At 37.8% G+C, this 20,979-nt stretch overlaps 1 protein-coding gene across 2 annotated transcripts; it reads left to right on the top strand.

The window, feature by feature from the left end:
• Positions 1–1,444: 1,444 nt before the first annotated feature.
• Positions 1,445–13,115, top strand: LPAR4 (lysophosphatidic acid receptor 4). Of its 2 annotated transcripts, XM_012664103.1 has the most exons (4): positions 1,458–1,754; positions 3,863–3,912; positions 4,852–4,953; positions 10,984–12,420. In XM_012664103.1, the coding sequence occupies exon 4, from the start codon at positions 11,061–11,063 to the stop codon at positions 12,171–12,173; it is 1,113 nt and encodes a 370-aa protein (XP_012519557.1). In that variant the 5' UTR covers positions 1,458–1,754; positions 3,863–3,912; positions 4,852–4,953; positions 10,984–11,060; the 3' UTR covers positions 12,174–12,420. The 2 variants fall into 2 exon arrangements, with proteins under 2 accessions (XP_012519558.1, XP_012519557.1); XM_012664104.1 differs by lacking the exons at positions 3,863–3,912; positions 4,852–4,953 and having other exon boundaries at positions 1,445–1,754; positions 10,984–13,115.
• Positions 13,116–20,979: the final 7,864 nt, after the last annotated feature.

Below are 20,979 nucleotides of genomic sequence, written 5' to 3'. Positions count from 1 at the left end.
CTCTTGTAGATTAACAACGCACTGAGGGCTAGTCTAGGCCCACTCCTGAAGACACAGTTAATGTCAGCAATTGACAGAAATAGACATACCTGAGATAAGGTGAGAAAGGAACAGAAAGAGGAGGGGGAGGGCAAGCAACAGAAAATGTTTTTTAGAGTCAGTCACAAGCAATAAGGCTAGTGTCAACTTCACACTGACTTGTTTACTGGTCTCGACTGTTACTGAGAACAGCCACAATAGAACTGAAGAAAGAGGGAGAATAAACAAACATGAAACATGTCCTATATGGGAGGCAGCTTAATTATACAGACTGGAGTTTTGAAGCAGGCCCAGGATCCCCCAATTTTCCAGAGGCATGGCTCTGCCCAGGGAAAGAAAGAACCTTATCCCTGGCCAAAGAGTTTCATTCCAGAGAAGGGGGAGGGGTTGCTGTTGGTGGTGGTGTTGGCAGTGGGTGGAGGCAGAGGGGAGAAGGGTTGGGGGATTGGCAGAGGAGAAGGGCTAGCAATGAAGTTACAGATGGATAAGTGAGTTTCTGCAACAAATTCAGATCAGAGAGAGGGAGGGAAAAAGAAAGACGATAGGGGAGGAAAAAAAACAGTGTGCATAACCAAGGTAGTCAACATACAGGAAAAAAACTTGTGGGGTTGGGGGGAGGAGGTATACAGTTGGCCATAGCTCCCTATTATAAGCATATTGCATGTGTACTATTTATTTTGGTTTTTTAGCAAACCACTGAAAATTTCATGGTAATTAGGCTTCCTGCCAGGCAGTTATTTAAAAGTATAGACCCTCCTTTTGCCACAGAGCACTTCCTAGTCCATGGAAGGTGGGTGTCAGAGCTCTGGGGACCCCAGTACCTCTCCATCTGAGGGCAGTTCACTGGCTTAAGTTAGTGAATATGGTATTGAATTTTATTTTATTTTTGTGGTGGTGGGAGGTTTAATTTTGCACAGTATAACAGGAATTTGTGTATGGTATCTTTCACTTTTGCCTTTTCCCTGCCCTCTACTTATTATTATCAGTACTGTGATGCAATTATTTTAAGCAACTAGGAACAAACATGCGCTACCCATAATTGAAACACTCCTCCCAGTTTGGAGTTTTGTCTCCTCCTCCTCCTCATTAGAATTGTAAGGGGGTAGCGGTGGGTCCCGCAGCAAAGACAGGCACACAGGCTTTCTCTGTGAATTAATTAGTCAGGAAAGACACTTTTTATATTGTCAAGTGGCACTTAAGCCACTAATTCTTGACTGTGAAACTGCTTTTCCTGGGCAATGCTCTTTAAGGAAAAACTTCTTCAGTCCAGTGATTGGTGACTAAGAGAACGATGGAGCACAGGGGATTGGGCGGGATCTCCACTCCTAATAATGCCTCCTTATCCAATGAAAAGCATTTCCTATTGAGACCCCCAAGAGTTCCCCCAGCCCTCGGATACAGCCCTGAGTTTGGGCCTTTTCTTGTGTCCTGTTTGTTAAAGGCATGCCGGCTACAGCTTTCAAGAGGGCCAGTCCTTAACAAAGGGAAAGAGATAAATGTAAATAAGCTCACATTTTCAGAATGAGCGGTTTGCAGTGAGAAGCTGCGGGAGCCCAGAGACTGCTACTTTGGGCTCGGCTAACCTTTCCCTGTTTAAAAAAAAAAAATGGATAAAAATATGCACTTCCAAAGTGCGAGTTGTCCGTTTACGTGTTTATTAGCTAATTGTCTACAGGCATGAGCACATTCTCTCATCTAGCACTCTCTTTCTTGGGGTAAGTCTCTCTTTGAGAAAGATTCGATTTGGGCGTTTGGGGGTGGGGGGATGGCGTAACAAACCAGTGGAAACACTGATGCTTTGAGTGTTTGTGGAAAGAAGTTAGACTTCAGCTCTGAAGTACTGAACAAGGATCGTCGTGTTGGATGGTAAAAAACAAGAATTTCTATTGTTTTGGCAATAATATAGCTTCCGTTAAAGAGATACAGGATTTTCAGACTGTTGTTTCATGTAAACACAGTTGCTCCAAAGAGCTGATTTAAAATCATAGGGTAGAACAATTTAGAAACTCTTTTGGCTAGGTTTTTATTTCTTTGGTTTACAATTCATTGTGAGCTAACGTGAATTCTGTTATGATGAGGTTTCTTCTAGTAAAACTATACAGGACATGCCTTTGCTGCTTAATTGATTTATGGAGAATGTGACATTTGCTATATTGAATAATTCATGAACTTGCCCATAAAAGAAGAATCATGTTTGAATGAAAAACTAATTCTAATATAAATTGAATTTGCTATGATATATGAAATTAATTGCTGTTTGCCATACAAATGCAACAATGTGACATCTTTAAAATTCTCTTCTTATATATCCTGAATATTTTTAAGGTTTTTAGTAAAAAGATCTTATTGAATTGATATGTACTGTATTTTACTTTGTTTTAGGTAATATAGCAATGTAATTTATCATTATTTCATTGTGGATAAAGACCAAACAAATCCAAATGTTAGAGCATTTCAGAGCTTGGTGGGGTTCTTTGCTTTGCTACCTTACCAAATTATACCACCTTTCTTTTACCTTGACTAACATGAAGACAACAATAATAACCTAAGGTCCAAATTATTCAGTGGCTCTGCAACATGTTTATTTTTCAGAACAAAATTCCAAGCAACATAGAATACAAATCCCTTTGCCTTGTCATAGATGAAAAGTTGCACTCTTGCTAAGGAGGATGGGTTCAGCTGATAAACTTGATGGTATCTGCATTCTAAAACATCTGCCAATCAGAGATGCGAATGAAAGCCCTATTGGAACAATCAGGCCAGCCTTTCAGAATGTGTACTCTCTGTAAGCTAAAGAGAGGGCTGGGAAGATGCCTCACAGCAACACTCAGGTCAAGCTTAGCTAAAGCTTGATCTATTCAATTGCCTTTGAGGGAAAATGCAGTGGGAATTGTTCTTGCTGTGGTTTGGTCCGGGCCTAATCTGTGTAGCTGCTTTTTGTCTGTGTGTATGATCATCATATATTGTCACACTCTTGGCTTTCTTAAGGGGGAAAACAAAATCTATAACGTGTTTGTGAATATTGATACTGAAAATGAGGAGCTTGATAGAAGGCCACCCGCCACTGGGAATCCAGACTCACTTTTAGTAGATAAATAATGTCAGAATAAAGCGAAGAGTAAGTAGTCTACTGATTCTATGTGGTTATGTTCTGAAGTATGCTGATAAGCTCATATTTTGAGGGGCAGAGATGATCAGGAAACAGGTATGAAGGGTCGAGGATTGAGACCTAGACAATTAGAGTTGACATGCCTGCTGAAATGGGCAGGACAGAGGATAAGGAAAATGAGGGCATTTGAAAGACTTTAGAGTATAAGTGGCATCTTGCTCTGTGATTCTTAGCTTCTGGCACTAATTAATGAGATTTATTTCTGATAGTCAAATAAATTTAGCAGTTGTTTCATTGGGCCTAATAAAAATTAATGATCCTCATTGTAGACTTTGGGGATTAAAAATATTTATTATGCACCGACTAACGAAAGCAGGTGAAAATAACTGACAGGAGAGAACAGCCAGTGAGGCTACCACCGTGGCACCAGTTGAAGGCTTCTGTCAGTCAAAGCCAAAGGTAGAAGGAGAAGAGAAACTGAGGCCCAGAAAGAGACTGTGACTTGCTCTCACACAGTTTGTTATGGGGATGTGCCTGATAGTAACATGAGATATGAAAACTTCCAGGCATTTGAACTTCCCAGTTTGCTCAGATTTCAAATAAAAAGTTTTCTGTATAATCTGTATCAACTGTGAAAACCATAAAAGAAAAAAAGGTTAATGTTTCTATCTTCCTTTAAGATAAACCAATAAAATAATATTCATTTCATTACAGGAATACAGCTCTCTGGAGGAATATGAAAATCAATTCTCCTTAATATTAAGGTGATCTCAGTGTATTTAAATTGTCTAATTTTTTTTTCTTTGGTTCTTTTAGATTAGAGAAAAATCATTGCAGGAGAGTTGGAGTACTATTTAGCAGTCTGCTTTGTTTTAGGCCACCTTTGTTCAGAAGAGTGTGAGATGTAACAACAGTATAAGTTTGACACTAGCAGATGATTCTACTTTACAGGTAGAGGCCCTGCAGTAAGTAGGATCTAAATGCACGTGCTACTTGTTAGAATGCCATTGCAGAGTATTTCTGGTTCTATGGAAATATTTTAGGCAGAGCTGTGAATTGAAGCTGTTACAGACATGCTATGTTGGATGGGCATCCTGGTAAAGACGCAGTGATTGTCAGTCTGCTAATACCCAGTAATCGAAGCCTTGCTCATATCACTCTAGTTCAGGGGGAAAGAAATTAGGTAAGAGACAAGGCAGTGGAGTCCCCACTTGTTCCAATTTTCTTTCCTCTTCCCCTATTGAGGCCCCTGACCGAGAGTAACAGTTGTTGCCAGGTAAAAAGAAAAGGAAAAAAAAAATGGAAAAAAAACCCACAAAAACAAAGAACCAATATAACTTCAGGCAAAAAAAAGAATTCTCTTTTATTCAGTTATTTTTAGTATAAGACATTACTTTATGGAAGTGGGGGAAGTATTTTTGTGTTTTTTTTGTCATTAGTTATCTTTAAATGATTATAGGTTACACAAACTCATGGATTTTATACTTCAGTCAATATCACTAATAAAATATGGCACAGCAGTGACAGGTTTGGAAAACAAACTGTTATCTGCAATGCATTTAAATACCATTGTAAAATATATTGGCTCTCATTTACTCTGATTGGTAGCATATAATGATTTTTTTCTATCTTATTATCTTGGTACATATTTTATTGAAAATATCTCTGTATGGCACACTATTGTTACTGATTCTATTTCACAGCACCCATTGGAGGAAATACCTAACCACAGTGCCTCCAGAAAGTTCACTGATTATTCAAGTCTCGGATAAAATTGGCGCTAGAATTTGGTTTGAACTAATGTGGTGAGTACCACTCTCCTGACAATAACTTTCTCCACAAATTTTTAAGTTCATTCTCCAAGTTCTTTTTGTAACCAGTACTTCCAAATTATTACAGATTATATGATCCAAAGACCCAGAATTGATTGAGGAATTGTAGTTGTTTATTGTAATCCAGGCAATTTTGATATAGATGAATATTGATTCTTTGGCTCAACCCCACTGTGCCACTGGAATATGCTTTTAGAGATGGGAGTCATGTTTTTTATTACTGTGTTCAAATGTATCACATAAATTGGTGTCCAAATTGATAACTGATTTGGCTGTTCAAATATATGGAAAAAAGCCAAATTTCTAGCTGATATGTATGACCCTTGTAGAATTTGGAAATGTGCTTTTTTAGGAACACCCAAAAATTTTCCCAAAAGGTTTGGGGCTTCTGCCGAGATGAGATATTGAGTCTCAAGATTCCAGAAAATTTCATAATATTAGATTGAGCAATTGCTTTGCAATTGGCTTACTTTATAACTAAGTACTAGGGAAAATTGTATATTAGTAGGGCTGATGCAATCTTTGACTCATTATGCTGAGCAGTAGACCACTTATTTCACAAAGATTGGACTGTATCATCAGGTGAAGGGTTAGTGGGAGACTGGGGTATTTTTTGATGAAAAGAAAAAAAAATCAAGTTAATCACTAAGAATAGAATATCATCAGATTGGAGCCTGTGTCAATTTCCTGTTGTCCTCAAATAGAATGGGGGGACAACACAGCCTTAATAATCTCAGTGAAAACCGGATTCAATGTAGATAGGCCTTTTTAAAATACATATTTCTTGTATCAGAAATAAAAGAAGCTGATACAGATCAATTTCCCAGTTCCATTTTGGAGTGAAACATTTATGGTTTCCTCCATATGGAGTGTTATAAGGCTAGGTTTAGTTTTGAAAACTATTATGAAACATCAATCAATACATAGGAATGTCAATAGGAACCATGTGTATGATTATGACCTGTGCGTGTGACTTGACCCGGAAGGTTTCCTTAAGTAGTTTTTTATTTTTCCGTTTTTTTTTTTTTTTTTTTTTTTTAGAGAGAGAGAGAAAGAGAGAGAATCTCACTCTGTTGCCTGGGCTGGAGTGTGGCAACGCAATCATAGCTCATTGCAGCTTCGAACTCCTGGGCTCAAGAGGTTCTCCTGCCTCAGCCTTCCTAGTAGCTAGGGCTATAGGCATTCGCCACCACACCCTGCTATTTAAAAAAAAACAAACAACAACAAAAAACCAAAACAAACAAACAAACAAAAACAATTTTTAGAGATTGGGTCTCACTATATTGCCTATGCTGGTTCCAAACTCCCAGCCTCAAACAATCCTCCTGCCTTAGCCTCCTAAAGTGCTGGGATTACAGGCATGAGCCACTGTGCCTGGTCAGAAGTTATTTCTTAGGAACCATTAATTTGAGAAGCAACAGTCTGGGCATATTCCCTATTTTTCCAGAAGGATGGTTTTGAGCTATATTTTTCACAACATTTGTATTATTTTTTAGTTTGCTTCACTGCTAGGTATCTATAGTCAAGGACACAATAGGTTTCAGCTTCCTCTGAAAAATACTGTGTTAACTTTCATAACCTTCGACCTGAGTAGAAAGAGGAAATGCTCTGGGGATCAGAAGCACTCTGACCTGACCCAATCTCATTCAAAAAAGGAGCAAATCAAAAGAATTTGAGTATACTCTGCCTTCAAGGCCTTGTCTTCCTTAGATCTAGACTGTCTTCTGTAAGGAGCAAAACAAGATAGCCTTTCTAGGGTCCTGGACATAAAAATATGCCAGAAGTTAGAGCTTTGTTTTCAATGTATCATCTGAAATTTTAGTACTTCATGAAGTGAAGTGAAATGATTTAGGTATTCATCTTTATAGGGCCAAAAGCCTAACTCTACTTCCTCCAAGAGCCCCAAAGACCCCAAACAATATACCTATATTTTATTATCTTTAGAAATCAAAAAAATAAAATTGTGGACCCTACCATGAACTGTCCGAATTGGCTCCATATGTGTAGGTCAAAGTTAAAAATTCATTGAGGGTCAGATTTCGTTTTGGTCAACCTCCAGGTGACCTGCTTCCTGCCCATTGTCATTGAAAATATATCAACTCCACATTCCAACCCCCCCACCAGGTGGCTAATTGTTGGAATAATTAGCTGCAGAGGTACTCATAAGACAATAGTCTAATGCTGCTTGCGGTGGAAAATGTAATTGTGTCAGCCTATATTTTTCTTTCTTCATTTCATCTGAAGCTCAAGTGTTAGCCCTTTGCCTCCATTCAGTATGCAATATGTTAGCCATTTAGGGAGATCTGGTAGTTAGAAGCGTTATTTCTTATAGTCAAAATAAAGGAAGCCTGTCAGAAAAGAGACCTTGTTTTTTGAATATCACTAGTTCTTCTTCAGAATCAGCCCAAGAGCCAAATGCCTGTCCGATTTTTTAAATCATAGCTCTATGGGAGATATTACTTTGGGGGCACCCTCCTGGATTGTCCTGAGTAAATTGTGTAGTTATGGTTAAAACTCATGGGGGGTGGCTTTCTGAGGTACAAGGTATACATGGCATTAGGAGTAGGATGTGCTCCTAATAATGAAGTTCAGGGTACCAAGAAAAACGGAGATATAAATTTCCAGTTTTTTCAGGGTAGAGAGAAGGAAACAAGCTTCTATAATGTTTTTCTGTGGTTAGGTATGGCTGAATACTGGCAAGCTCATAAAGCTACTAATAAGCCCTGTTGAATCTTCCTAGCCTCAGCTGTGAGGCTCTGAGGTAAAGTTTATACAGGAAAGAGAAAGAGTATAGCCAAGTTACAGAGTGAACCAATGTCTGAGTCAGAAATAGAACTCCTTGCTTCCAATGCTGTGTTAAGTCCCAGCACCACACCCTCACTGCTAGACAGCAAAGGTGGTGTGTGTTCAAGCAAGGGAGAGCTATGAATAGGGCCATAGTGGCAGTTTTCCCATGCCCTCTCTTCAGGATTGAGACTGTAATGCTTTCTTGCCTGTGGTCCTTTCTCCCCCACAGGATTTGATTAGTCAGGGCTGCAGAACAGAAGTGCCAGGCATTTGCAGACTGCCTGCTGTGGGTATAGTGTGTATGTTCCAGGGGAAATAAACGTGAAGTAAGAGGATGGATATGTTAATTAGGTTGATTTAATCACTCCATATGGTATACATATTTCAAAATACCACATTGTACTTTATAAATGACAAATTATGATTTGTCAATTAAAATAAGTGAAAAATAAGATAAAATGATTAAAATCATTTAAAAAACTGAATGGAAAACTGTGGAGACGTACTTGAAATATGCCATCTTGGGAAGCATGAAATAATACATAGCCAGTGAGCTAGAAACATGCTGTGTAAGGGGATCTCCAGTGGGCAGACTGGAGGGACTCTGGGTAGAAGCGAAAAGGCTTTTATTACGAAAGCATTTTCTAAATAAAACAAACTTACTGGCATTACTTATTGTAGAAGGCAGGTGCATACAGATCATAGTGAATAAAGCCTGGCTGTAATGCTAGGAGTTTTGCAGTCCTATAATTTCCTTACACTGTGTGGCTATGTTAGAGGGACATTACTTTGACTCTGATGATTTTTTTCAACAATGAAATTCTTTTTAAGTGTGAATGATGGTCTTAGGGTAAAAAATAAAAAGGCCGCTGGACTAATGGATAGTAAATAGGGTGTTAAAAATAGTATTTGAAAGAGTTTAAGCAGTTGAGAAGCTTGGCATCCATTTCTTTCTTCTTCCACCCTATTGATAAAACACAGAAGCTGCAAAAACTTGGGTGTATAGCACTCAAAGTGAGGTTGAACATCATTGACTGAGATTTTCCAGGCTCTTCCTCTTTCTGCTGATTGGCTTCAATGACCTTAGTGATTACATACTGTTCTTCTATTTGAGAAACCTGGGTGGAGTAAAATGAAGCAAGGTAGAGAGAATGGGATTGCAAAAACTATGAACTGGAAATCCCTCCCAAGACTCTGAATGCAAATTAGATGGCAGCACTGATCTCACCTCAGCAAGTTCCACTTTTCCTTAACTCCTTTTCCCCTCATTCTCTCAATTTTCTAGTTTTTCTTTCTCTGCTTTCTTTCCCATCTCCTTTCCTACTCCCTACTCACTCCACCTATTTTCTTTCTTCCTCATCTGGCTTTCGCCCCCTCCTGGACCTTACATGTTCAAGGTTCCTGCTGTACTCTGCTTTTGAATATCGAAATCACTTCTGGCAAAAGTTGAGCTGGGCCTATGACATAAAATGGCCAAGAAGAAATATGATCTTAGCTCAGAGTTAGGCTTAGGGGAGGCATTCCATAAAGATTTGTTGAATGAGAATTCAAAAATAGCAATTTTCAAATTTTAACTTGAAAACTTTAGTTATTAAAAATGACGACCCTTTGATTTGCACCCCATATTCTCCAATATCATCCCTCCCTTTAAACACTGCAGTGAGTGAATGTTTTTTTCTCAGACCAAAAAGTTTTTTTCTCAAGCCAAATGCTGGTTGAAGGGACTTCAGGCCTTTGTAGCTCTGTCAGGTTCCCCCCACCCAACACTCCCTTCCCTATTATATACAGAAGTCCTTTGACCTGTTTCCTGGGAGTTGGAAGGAAAGAGTGACGTAAGAAGGAATCACTTCAGAAAAACGCCTTTCACATTTTAAAATATAATCATGTAAAAATCCATCACTGGATATTTCAGGGGACAAAGACCACTTTTATTCCATATTCTCCTCATTCAAAAGAATTCATTCAGCAGCTACTTGTCCATAGTGTATTACAGAGCACATTTGAAAGACAGTCTCCTGTTCAATGGCAGCTGTTGACCTAGGGGAAAGTTGCTAAGATTTCTACATGCACCTTTGAACAATGTTGGACCAGATACCCGACAAAAACGATTAAGTTGATGACTGCCACATGTACAAATGGTGGCAGGCAGAGGACGTGTAAAGGGCCAGATCAGAAGTGCACAGTGGGATGGCTGTTCATGTCAAATCCACCTCTCATATCTCATTCGTATTTGGCAGGAAAAGGCTTTAATGGCCAGGGCCATTTTAGGAGCTGAAGGCATGGAAGTATCTGATTGAATGAGCTGTGGGAGAGGGAGAAGAAAGACATCCTAGGCTTAGGGTTTAGCACGAGAAAATCTTGGAAAGAGGACCAGGATCTGCAGGAGGAAAATGATGAAATTGTTGTTTGAATTAACTCTCTAGAAAGACAATTTGATACAATGAAAAAACTTTTAGCTAGAAGCACTAATTAACTGAAGGATTCCTGCCATCTGAACTTTTGTTTAGAGGAAAAAAGGTGAATCGAAAATTTACTTTGGGATCTTAGTAAGATAATTTTTGGAGCATGTCCTGGAGGTCCCATATTCACCCGCAGTCTTGCCCAGTGGAACTAATACTCAAACAAGGAGGTTCAGTAATATTGGAGAATGAGCAATACAATTTAGAATAGCTTAAAAATCCTTGGGTTAGGGAACATAAAATATGAATTCTGGTTCTGACTGTACCATTTTACACTCTCTTCTAATTCTGACATTCTATAATTCTAAATTACTTAAGCTTCAGTTTCTGCTTCTGTAAATTGGTGATAATTCCTGTCCTGCCTACCTTATGGTGTTCTTGTGGGAATCAAATAAAACATGGATTTTGTAAGATTTTCAAAGTTGGAAAAAGTGCCATGCAAATTCCAAAGTATCAATATGGTTTTAAGTATCAGTTTTTTTTTTTTTTGGACTGTTGGATAACCTTCACCTTATTCATGTCCATGTCCATTGCAATGCTACAGTATTGCACTTATTGTATTGAGTGTGAACTCTCCCACTCCTGCAACATATTCTGATAGTAATTTTTAACATATAGTGGGTGCACAAAAAGTACTTTTCAAGCCAAATTGAATGTGCATGTTATCTTCCAATCTGGGGGACAGAATATCTTTTATTCTACAGAAATCATAGCTAAAAGGCAGATTTGATGATTCATTCCATCTTGTCTCTCATAGGAGGAAAACATTTACTACCAGTCCCTAGTCTCAGAGTGGTGAACCCCTGCAGCCAGCAGGCCTCCTGAAAAAAATCCATGGGTGATAGAAGATTCATTGACTTCCAATTCCAAGATTTAAATCCAAGCCTTAGACCCAGGTTGGGCAATGCTACTGCCAATAATACTTGCATTGTTGATGATTCCTTCAAGTATAATCTAAATGGTGCTGTCTACAGTGTTGTATTCATCCTGGGTCTGATAACCAACAGTGCCTCTCTGTTTGTCTTCTGCTTCCGCATGAAAATGAGAAGTGAGACTGCTATTTTTATCACCAATCTGGCTCTCTCTGATTTGCTCTTTGTCTGTACCCTACCTTTCAAAATATTTTACAACTTCAACCGCCACTGGCCTTTTGGTGACACCCTCTGCAAGATCTCTGGTACTGCATTCCTCACCAATATCTATGGGAGCATGCTCTTCCTCACCTGTATTAGTGTGGATCGTTTCCTGGCCATTGTCTATCCCTTCCGATCTCGTACCATTAGGACTAGGAGGAATTCTGCCATTGTGTGTGCTGGAGTCTGGATCCTAGTCCTCAGTGGTGGTATTTCAGCCTCTTTGTTCTCCACCACTAATGTCAACAACGCAACCACCACCTGCTTTGAGGGCTTCTCCAAACGTGTCTGGAAGACTTATCTATCCAAGATCACCATATTTATTGAAGTTGTTGGGTTCATCATTCCTTTGATATTGAATGTCTCTTGCTCTTCTGTGGTGCTGAGAACCCTTCGCAAGCCTGCTACTCTGTCTCAAATTGGGACCAATAAGAAAAAAGTGCTGAAGATGATCACAGTTCACATGGCAGTATTTGTGGTATGTTTCGTACCCTACAACTCTGTCCTCTTCTTATATGCCCTGGTGCGCTCCCAAGCCATTACTAATTGCTTGTTGGAAAGATTTGCAAAGATCATGTATCCAGTCACCTTGTGTCTTGCAACTCTAAACTGTTGCTTTGACCCTTTCATCTATTACTTCACCCTTGAGTCCTTTCAGAAGTCCTTCTACATCAATACCCATATCAGGATGGAGTCCCTGTTTAAGACTGAGACACCTCTGACCACAAAGCCTTCCCTTCCGGCTATTCAAGAGGAAGTTAGTGATCAAACAACAAATAATGGTGGTGAATTAATGCTAGAATCCACCTTCTAGGTACGAGAATTGTCTTCAGGTCCAGATATGGTTTCTCCTATGATTTTTCCTATGCTATAAATGAAAGATTTGAAGCTAATGATACTGAGAATATATTAATGTTCCAGATACAGTCAGATATGTTTGTTTGAACAATTATTAGAGATATGCTGTTTTGTTCAGTAATTATAGGTCAAGTCTAATTACCATGACCAAAATGGATTGCCAAACTCTTTTGCTGGGTTAGAATTTCATTGTATCACATTGTATAATATAAGTAAGTGGTCAGTGGCCTTGATTTTAGTGATATGGAGATTACTTTAAAACTTTTAAAGAGGTATTTCCATTCCAATGATAATTGGGTAATTGGGCTGGGCCTATAAGTATAGAACAAATTCAGGGATTTTTTTTTTAAATTGTGTTACTACTGATATATGCTAGTCTTTTTGTTTTTTTTCTTTTTTGATCCATCATTGAGTTTATTTTAGCACAAGAACATATTTTAACCTAATGTTATTAGTAAGAAATGTATGGAATTTAAAAGAGTTGGAGAAATTTGTTATGTGAATTTTGAAAACAGAAAAGAAAATGTGTTTGTATGAATGTGGGTGGGAAGAAACAGAAAATTAACAGGATTTACACATTTACAATCACCAGCACTGTCAGTTTTTAAAATTTTCTTTTTTTATACTACATTAAGATTTTAATGTGAAACTTCAAAGCTAGAAACTGCTAAATATGTGCCTGGATGGTGTGAAATTGAGAATCACATAAAACAACAAAATAAATGTTAGTGAAAAAAACCTAAGCAATGTCAACATTTTTTTAAAAAAAAACTTTCAATTGTCTTTCTTTTGAAAGACTGGGTTATATAAAGTATTTATTCCCCATATAAAATTTTGGAGCACAATGAAGCCAGAAAACTGCTGTCTTTGTGCCCAGGTCAGGAGTGAATTGAAAAAACAAAACAAAACTAACTAACTAACTAACTAACTAACTAAAACAAAATAATAACAAAAATAGAAAAAGAAAACAAAAGAACTTCCTGAAAACTTTCATTAATCATTTTTTAGAGGTGTGAGTAGAGATCTGTTACTTTAAAATACTTATTCTTCCATGTCAAACTTTGGAGCACAATGCAGCCAGGGAGCTACATTATGTTAGATTTGTGCCCAAGTTGGGAGCAAATTGAAATTATATTTTATGTATACATATATAAAAATATATATATATCAAACCAAAATAAAACAAAAACTGCAAAACACTCCCCAAAGCACAAAAACCAAAAAACAACCCCCCCAAACAATACCTAACACTTGCATTACTATTTGTTTTAAGGATCTGTAAACTTAAAAAATACTATGTCATTTGTATGAAATTTTGGAGCACAATGAAATTACAAAGATGCTAAATTTGTGCCTAGGTCAGGAACAAATTAGAAAAAGAAACCCTAGAAAAAACAAACCCCTACACAATAAATAAAACAAACACACTAAAAATTTGTAACTTGCATTTTTTGAGCAACTAGGCAGCTCTTAAACTGGCACCCAGTTCAAGAACAATTAATAACAATATTTTAAATCTACAAAAGAAGAGAAAAATTTTTTATCACTCAACAAAAATACAAAAAAAATTTTAAAACTCTTTTTTAAATGAAGGAAGTATAAATTAAAGAATATTAAGACTTATGAATAAGCATGAAAAATGCTACATTTGTGCTCAGGTTAGAAGCAATGAAAATAAATACCCTCACATATACACATACACAAAAAACAACCCTCCCCCAAATTAAAAAAAATTAAAACCCCACAAAACAACAAAAATATTCTTAAAATGTGCGTTAATCAAATTTAAAAATATTTAGATGCTACGGCAATTTAAAAGTGCTAAGAATTTTTAAGTAAAACTTCCAGGAACGATGCATCCTGTAAGCTGCTGAACTTGTGCCAGCGAGTGGTTAAAGAATAAAAATCATAAAACAGTAACCAAAAAGTAGAAATTCTAAAACAATAAGCAAATTCTTAAAACTCATTAACCTTTGTTTTTCTTTCTGATAATATGTAGATTTAAAAATACTATGACTTTTAAGTAAAAATCTGTGTTCATGATGATTAATAACTTCAAAAACTGCTGGATCTGTGCCTGGGTTAGAAATTAATTGAAAAAAATTCTAAAACAATGGAACAATAGTAAAAACGAATTTGTAAAAGTAGCATTACTTTTTCCTAATGATCTAAAGTCCTAAAAATAATCATGAATTATATTGTCTTGTGAAGAAAGGTTATAGATGAAATATATAAGGCGTTAGGTTCAGTTAGATGAAATTAGGTTAAAATGGATAAAGTTCAGTTGTTAGATTATGTTGTAAGATCAAATTAGTTATCAAAGTATGAATAATCTTTTTGTTTCCTTCAGTATTCTTTCTTTTCTGTTTCTTGTAAGTATAAACTATGTGTGGACTTTTGTTTGTGCCCTTGGCTCTTAAAATTAGGAAATTTAAGGATTATGACACCAAACCATTTAATGGGATATGTTAACGAAGTTGACATAAAATATAACTTTAAATCAGTTTCCTGTTGTGTAATTTCCATGTTTAGTTTTGTTTAATTTTCCATATTTCACTTTTTAGTTAATTTCTATTTTATAGTTAATATAACTTGCTAATATTAATAAACACTTCTCATGTGAGCAATGTAACCAACACAATGTATAACTAAATGTAAAATTGACTTTATTTTACATTTAAAAGCAAAAGCAATCCTTCAGCTGTAATTGCCACTTGGATTTGAAATGCTTATTAAATATAATAAAATATATTTGGATTATCTAGCAGTTATACTTTGGTCAATTATTTATTCAACTTTATTTATGGGCACTTGAAGGCATCTCTCCTTTATCTTTCCTCCCTCCTTTAAAAAAGGACTTATTAGAGTGTATTTGCTCTCAAGTCAATTCCATTAATTCATTTTCGAGGCTATCTAAAGATAATATGGAATCGGCAAATGGCAAATCCCTGGGTGACTTTTCAGGGATTAAGATAAAGGATTAACTATCTCCTTACCTGATTGTTCCAACTTGGCTTTGACTTAGCTAGCCAAGCTGACTTTTCACTCTGATTTCTAGGATTTGCTGCAATATTCTAAGATGACAACTGGGAAACTTGAGGAAAGTTGGGGCAAACAGACCAAATGACAACAATAAGATGAGAGTAGAGCTAGGTGGTTGACAGATCAATAATTAGAATAGATGGTGGTCAGAGTGGCAACACAGACAATCCTGATCATCATGCTCATGTATGATGGGAAGCAGTGTCACTGCTCTCAGGGAAAGCAGTGTCAGCATCTCAAGCACTACACTGTGCATTGGTTCCCCATGAGATGACAACAAACACTGCCTTTTCTGACATCATGACCAGCATGATTAGCCCTAGGCTACATTTAAAATTAGAGGAACTTTGCTATTAATGATCCCTTAGGCCAGGTCCTCAGAAACAATGGGGACAGAGGTCATTTGTTTCACATCCCTAACTGCCCTCTTCCACCTTCTGTCTCCATCCCCGAGCACCTGTACTGTATGTTTGGTATGGTTTCCCAAACTTCACACTCTCTACCTGTTTTCCCTGTGGCCCTTGTGCTTTCCAACATCTCTGCCCACTCTCTCAAGAAATATTGCTTCTTTCTGGACTAAAACAATGCATAAACCTCTGTCAAGACAGTGACAAGTTGAACAGATTCACACTAAGGTGTGAACAATTGATCCTTCTCCACTCTCATCCCCACCTCCCTGACTGCTTTTGATTCTCCCCTTGGTGTTTGCATCTTAAAAAAGGAGTCTGGTTAATTCATATGACTGTCTGAAGCAGGGTCAGTAAACAGTAAATCATCTCTTGAGCCTCAGCCTCCCTTGCCTCATGGTAGGGCCTCTGCACTATAGCTTCTTTGTCCTGCTCTCTGGAGATCATCTTGTGTACCATTGAGTTCAAAACATGTACCACCTTTCTCTGGACAACTTTTTTTTCCAAAACTGCCTGCAGGGACTGGGAGCCTGTGTTTTCATTTCTTATAGGCTTTAATTTTTTCCCCCAAATGTCTCCTGATTCTGGTGGACTTGGTGATATGGTTTATAAGATTCGAAGCAGTTTGTTTCAACGAAAAAACCAAGGCACATGCCGCTGAGTCAAAATATTCCCCATGTTCAGATTTTGGAAGAGCTACATACTGCCCACTGCTTTGCTTCTTGCACTTTCTGAGGCCTGGGAATGAAGCTGTCCTCTCCCAAACGTCCAGAGAGGTAGTAAGTCCAGGAGCTCAGAGAAGTGGGTCCAGTGTGAGGTCTAAAAGGTTGGAGTAACTTGTGTGACCCTAGCAGCCAGCTTTCCTTCCTATTTATCATGGAGTAGCTCCAATCTTATAGATTAAAAGCTAATCACAAAGAGCCCTCACACTTCCCATTGCTAGTCCAGGGCAAGCTGTCTGCTTCTCAGGTTGTTGCCTTCCTCACTCAAGTTGGTGGTAGCAAGGCCAAAAACTATGGGTCATCTTCCTCAGTTGAGATCCTGGGACTTCTGGCCTAGACCCAGTTCAAGACAACCTGAGGTTCCTGAGAAACAAGTTGGCTAGAGGAATTACTGGGGATCCAAAATTCATTAATATACTTATTTAACAAATTTCTTGAATGTCAACCATGTGCCAGACACTCTTCTAGGCACTGAGAATGAAATGGTGACAATAACAGACAAAAATCCTTGCCATTTTAAAGCTTATGCTCTGGAGTCAGAGCAAGCGAAGCCAACAACAAATAAATTAAAAAGTAACGCAACAGATAATAAGTATTATAGAGAGAACTAGAGCAAAGTAAAGGGGAACATCTACACAAAAACAAATCCCATGCTCCACAGTAGGACTGAATTAAACTTTAAAGGTTGTAAGCATTGACGAGAGAAGGATGCACCTCTCTCAATAAATAACTAAAATGAAAACCAGTGAAAAACGTGTTAATGCATGAAACTTATTAACGCATGTAAGGAAGTGCAAGAAAGTTCTGATTTTTAAATATCACATTTCTAATATTTGTTTTTAAATGAGTTATGAAGCCCTGAACTACTATTATCCAAAAGCTGTGCTTAGTCTGTCCACTGTTGGGTGCTTATGCTCTGGTTCAAGCCACAGGCACTCGGAAAGACTAATGAAGACCTAGGGCTAGGCAACTTTGAGTTAGCAATGCTGATCTTGTCACTGACTCAGCCTCCTTATTCCTCAGCTTTCTCTTTTCTGCAGCAGGTCATTCTCTTGGTCTAGGCAAAAAGCTCTCTCTTTCCCTCCCTTCCTGTCTTCCTTCCTCCCCACTCAGAAAAACATGCTCCCAGAGAAGGATTTGAGTGCAAGCTCTGTGCTGTAATAAAGAGGTTTGGGCTAGAAGCCCAAATCTGGTTTTTGTGCTCAGTTCTCCTATTCACTGTGTGAACTTGGGAAAGTCCCTTCCTCCCTTTGTGCCTGAGTTCCTCTATTAGTAAAATGAGCAGATTGGACTCAGTCATCTATGAGGTCCCTGATAATTCTAAGGCTGGAACTCCAAACTCATTCAAGCCAAGTCAGAATTAACAGTACTCATTAATAATGGTGAAATGAGTGAGGATGTTTGCTAAGTGCCAGACACTGTACTAAGCACCTCATTTACTTCACAACAATCTTGAGGGAAGGTTTATGATTAGCTCTTATCTAAAGATGATAAAAGTAAGGCTCAACAAGCTGAAGGAACTTAAAATAGTCATGGAGCTAATAAGGGGCAGAGTCTGATTTGATCTGAATTCTGTATTATTAACCAGTACTGCTATATCCATCCAGAACTATGAGTCTTAAGAACAAGGAACACACTTTCAATGGTTGAATTTCAGCCATTAAGGAGAAGAAGAGAAAGGCTTTAGGGGATAATGGATCCTTCCAAGTTCCTTTGAAAATATTCCATAGAATTGCTGCCTAATTCCACTTATACATGAAGCCAGAAAAGGTTTGAATAAAAAAACAATAATGATGTTAATACATTTTTAAATGCTCAATATGAGTCCATAGTATTTTGTGTTCTACTTCCTGACACATATTAAGCATGTGAAAAAGCATTTATTAATATTTTTATTGTTATTGATGACAAAACAGGCTTAGGAAGCCTAAGTAACTTGCCTATGAATGCACCATCATAAGTGGCAGAACCAGCAGTTGAACACAGGCTGTCTGGTTATAAGTCCTCATCAGCCATAGAGAGAGTTTTCCTAATATATAATAACAACAAGTAACATATATTGAATGCTTACTATGTGTTAGGCACTGTGCTTTATATACATCAGCTCTTTTAATCTTTACAACAACCTTACGATGTAGGTACTGTTATTATCTCCACTTTACAAGTGAAGGATATGAGACACAGGGTGAAAGAATTTGCCCAAAGTCTCATTGCTAGTAAGTGGGTCTTACTATGAAATCTAACACCTAACTAAGGTAAGGACCCCATGATCTGGCCCTTACCTATTGCCCAACATCATCTCTTACTACTGTTTCCTTAGCATTTGAACTCCAGGTACACTAGTCTTCTTTCTGTTCCTCTATTAAGGGAAGCTCATTCTAGTCTTAGGACCTTTGCCTTTGCTGTTCCCTCTACTTAGAATATTTTTTTCCATCAGGTTTTCATGTAGCTGGCTCCTTCTCATCATTCAGATTCAAATGCCACCTGCTCAGAGAGGCCTTCTTTGATCATCCAATCTGCAGGAGGCACACAATTACTCTTATCATATTACCTTATTTTAATTTTCTTTATGGTACTCTCTGATATTCTTCTTTTTCATTCAGTGCTGTCTACATCACCACCTATAAAAAGTAAGCTCCATGAGGGCAGCAACCACATGTTTCTTTTTCAGTATAGTGTATGGTATACAGTAGACACTCAAGTAATGTTTGCTCAGTGAATCAAGGTGGCAGATCTTGGATGGGAAATGAGGTCTGTATGGCTTTAGGGCTCTAGCTCTATACTCTACTGCCTCTCAATTTATCCCTTGAGTCTTCTCCTTACCCCAAAGTGCAACATCTTTTCCAATTGCTTTATGCTGACTTTTTTCAGAGCCTGAACATTCGAGAGCAAAATGTATTCATTTTAGAATATAAGAGACGTATTATATACCTAATTTCCTAAACAGTCTACTTTCTTCACCCTATCTTTTTTTACTTTGGGTTTTTTTTGTGCAAAATATAGGGGTTTCCAAATATCCAAATGTTCAAAGAAGAGCTCAAAGAAAGAAGACAAATCTTGAGCATATTTAAAACTTTTAAGCTGTATTCAGGTCTCAAGTAAATAACTCTACTTTTCCTTTTGCAGTTTCTCCTCATTTAATTTGTGCTCTCTGGTACTTTTGGCCCTTCTGAGTTTTATATTAGACTGGAGTCTTCAGACCATATGGCATGTCGCATAGCACATAAAGTAGACCACAGAGAAATATCTTATTACTGGTAATTCTGAAAAATCTCCATTTCTTTCAGCACACATTCCCCTGGTTGATTTGCAGTCTATTTCTTTACTAGAAACCACTGTCTAGCCATTGAGAGAACATATTTTTACTAAAAAGGAAAAAAAAAAAGTAAAAGTGAGCAAGAAGGGAGGGAAAAGTGCTATGTGATTGGATGGCATCCAGGAGGTACATACATAGCTTTAACTGTAATAGAGTATAATGGTAGCCTTTTTCTAGGAGGATCTGGGGCCAATGCTCACAGTTTTTTGTTTGTAATTTTACTGGAAGAAGTCTGTGCTGGCTTCTCAAATAAAATGTACTGCTATCATCGTCTGCCAAGATGCTAACTGAAAAGATCCATTATTTTTGATATTTAATACCTTATAAATTATATGGAGATTGTGTTGACCAACATGGACATCTGGGATGATGGTCAGGGATTTTTTTCCTAGATCAGGTAGACTGAGTGAGTGCCTGTTTGTTCATCAATGACCAATTATACATTCATAGAGAAAAGGTTTCTTCTCAGCTGCTGGTCAGCTAACCTCAGAGGAACTGGGATGACTGGGTTTGGAGGAGGAGATGCAAATGAGTAGTGGCTAGTTGGAATGTATATGGAAAATGTATAGGTTTCTTAACAAAGGTGAATTGTGAGTTGGCCAGGGCTTGAAGGACAGACAAATCCCCCCTTGGTTAAGCAGAGCTGGATGTATTTTGGGAGCTTTTTCTCACCTTACATATTGGCTGTCTCTGCAGACTGGCAAAGGTGCTTGGCTTTTGAATACTGACCAGGAGTTACCTAGTTGCTGACCAAAGTCCCCCAACTTTCTCTCAGGCTCATCTCAGGAACAGAAAGATGAAAATTGCAAAACCAACAGTGATATCTAGTTGGTCATGACGACTTCTTATTCCAGTGTTAATTTACCAGTCTGTTCCCTACTAAAACACTTGCAGTTATGTTTCTGTTCACAGATTTGGTTTGTTCTGGGGCATTTTTGGCTTCGTGTTTAAGCCTTAATATAGGGAGTGTCTGACACACCTCCCTCTAAAGCAGGGAATGCCTGGGGATTAGCTGTTCTCACAAGCTGAGATGGATTTCAATGAGCTGTTCACTCTGGCTTGCGTGGCCCTCTGTGACAAATGGCATGGCCTTGGTAGGCAGCAAGCTGGGGCTCAGGCTATAAAATAAAAAAAAAAAGGCAAATGAAGAAACATTTTTACTAAGGTAAAAAATAGGGCATGACAATTAAGGCTAATAAAAATGGCCATCTTTATTGAATTAACAGACAGTGAATTAAAAGGCAATGAAATTAATACTTTTTATAAAGTCACATA

The sequence above is a fragment of the Propithecus coquereli genome, unplaced genomic scaffold (genome assembly GCF_000956105.1).
Source record: "Propithecus coquereli isolate 6110/MARCELLA unplaced genomic scaffold, Pcoq_1.0 Scaffold86, whole genome shotgun sequence".
Taxonomy (NCBI): Eukaryota; Metazoa; Chordata; class Mammalia; order Primates; family Indriidae; genus Propithecus; species Propithecus coquereli.
This window is presented reverse-complemented; position numbering and strand designations above follow the sequence as displayed.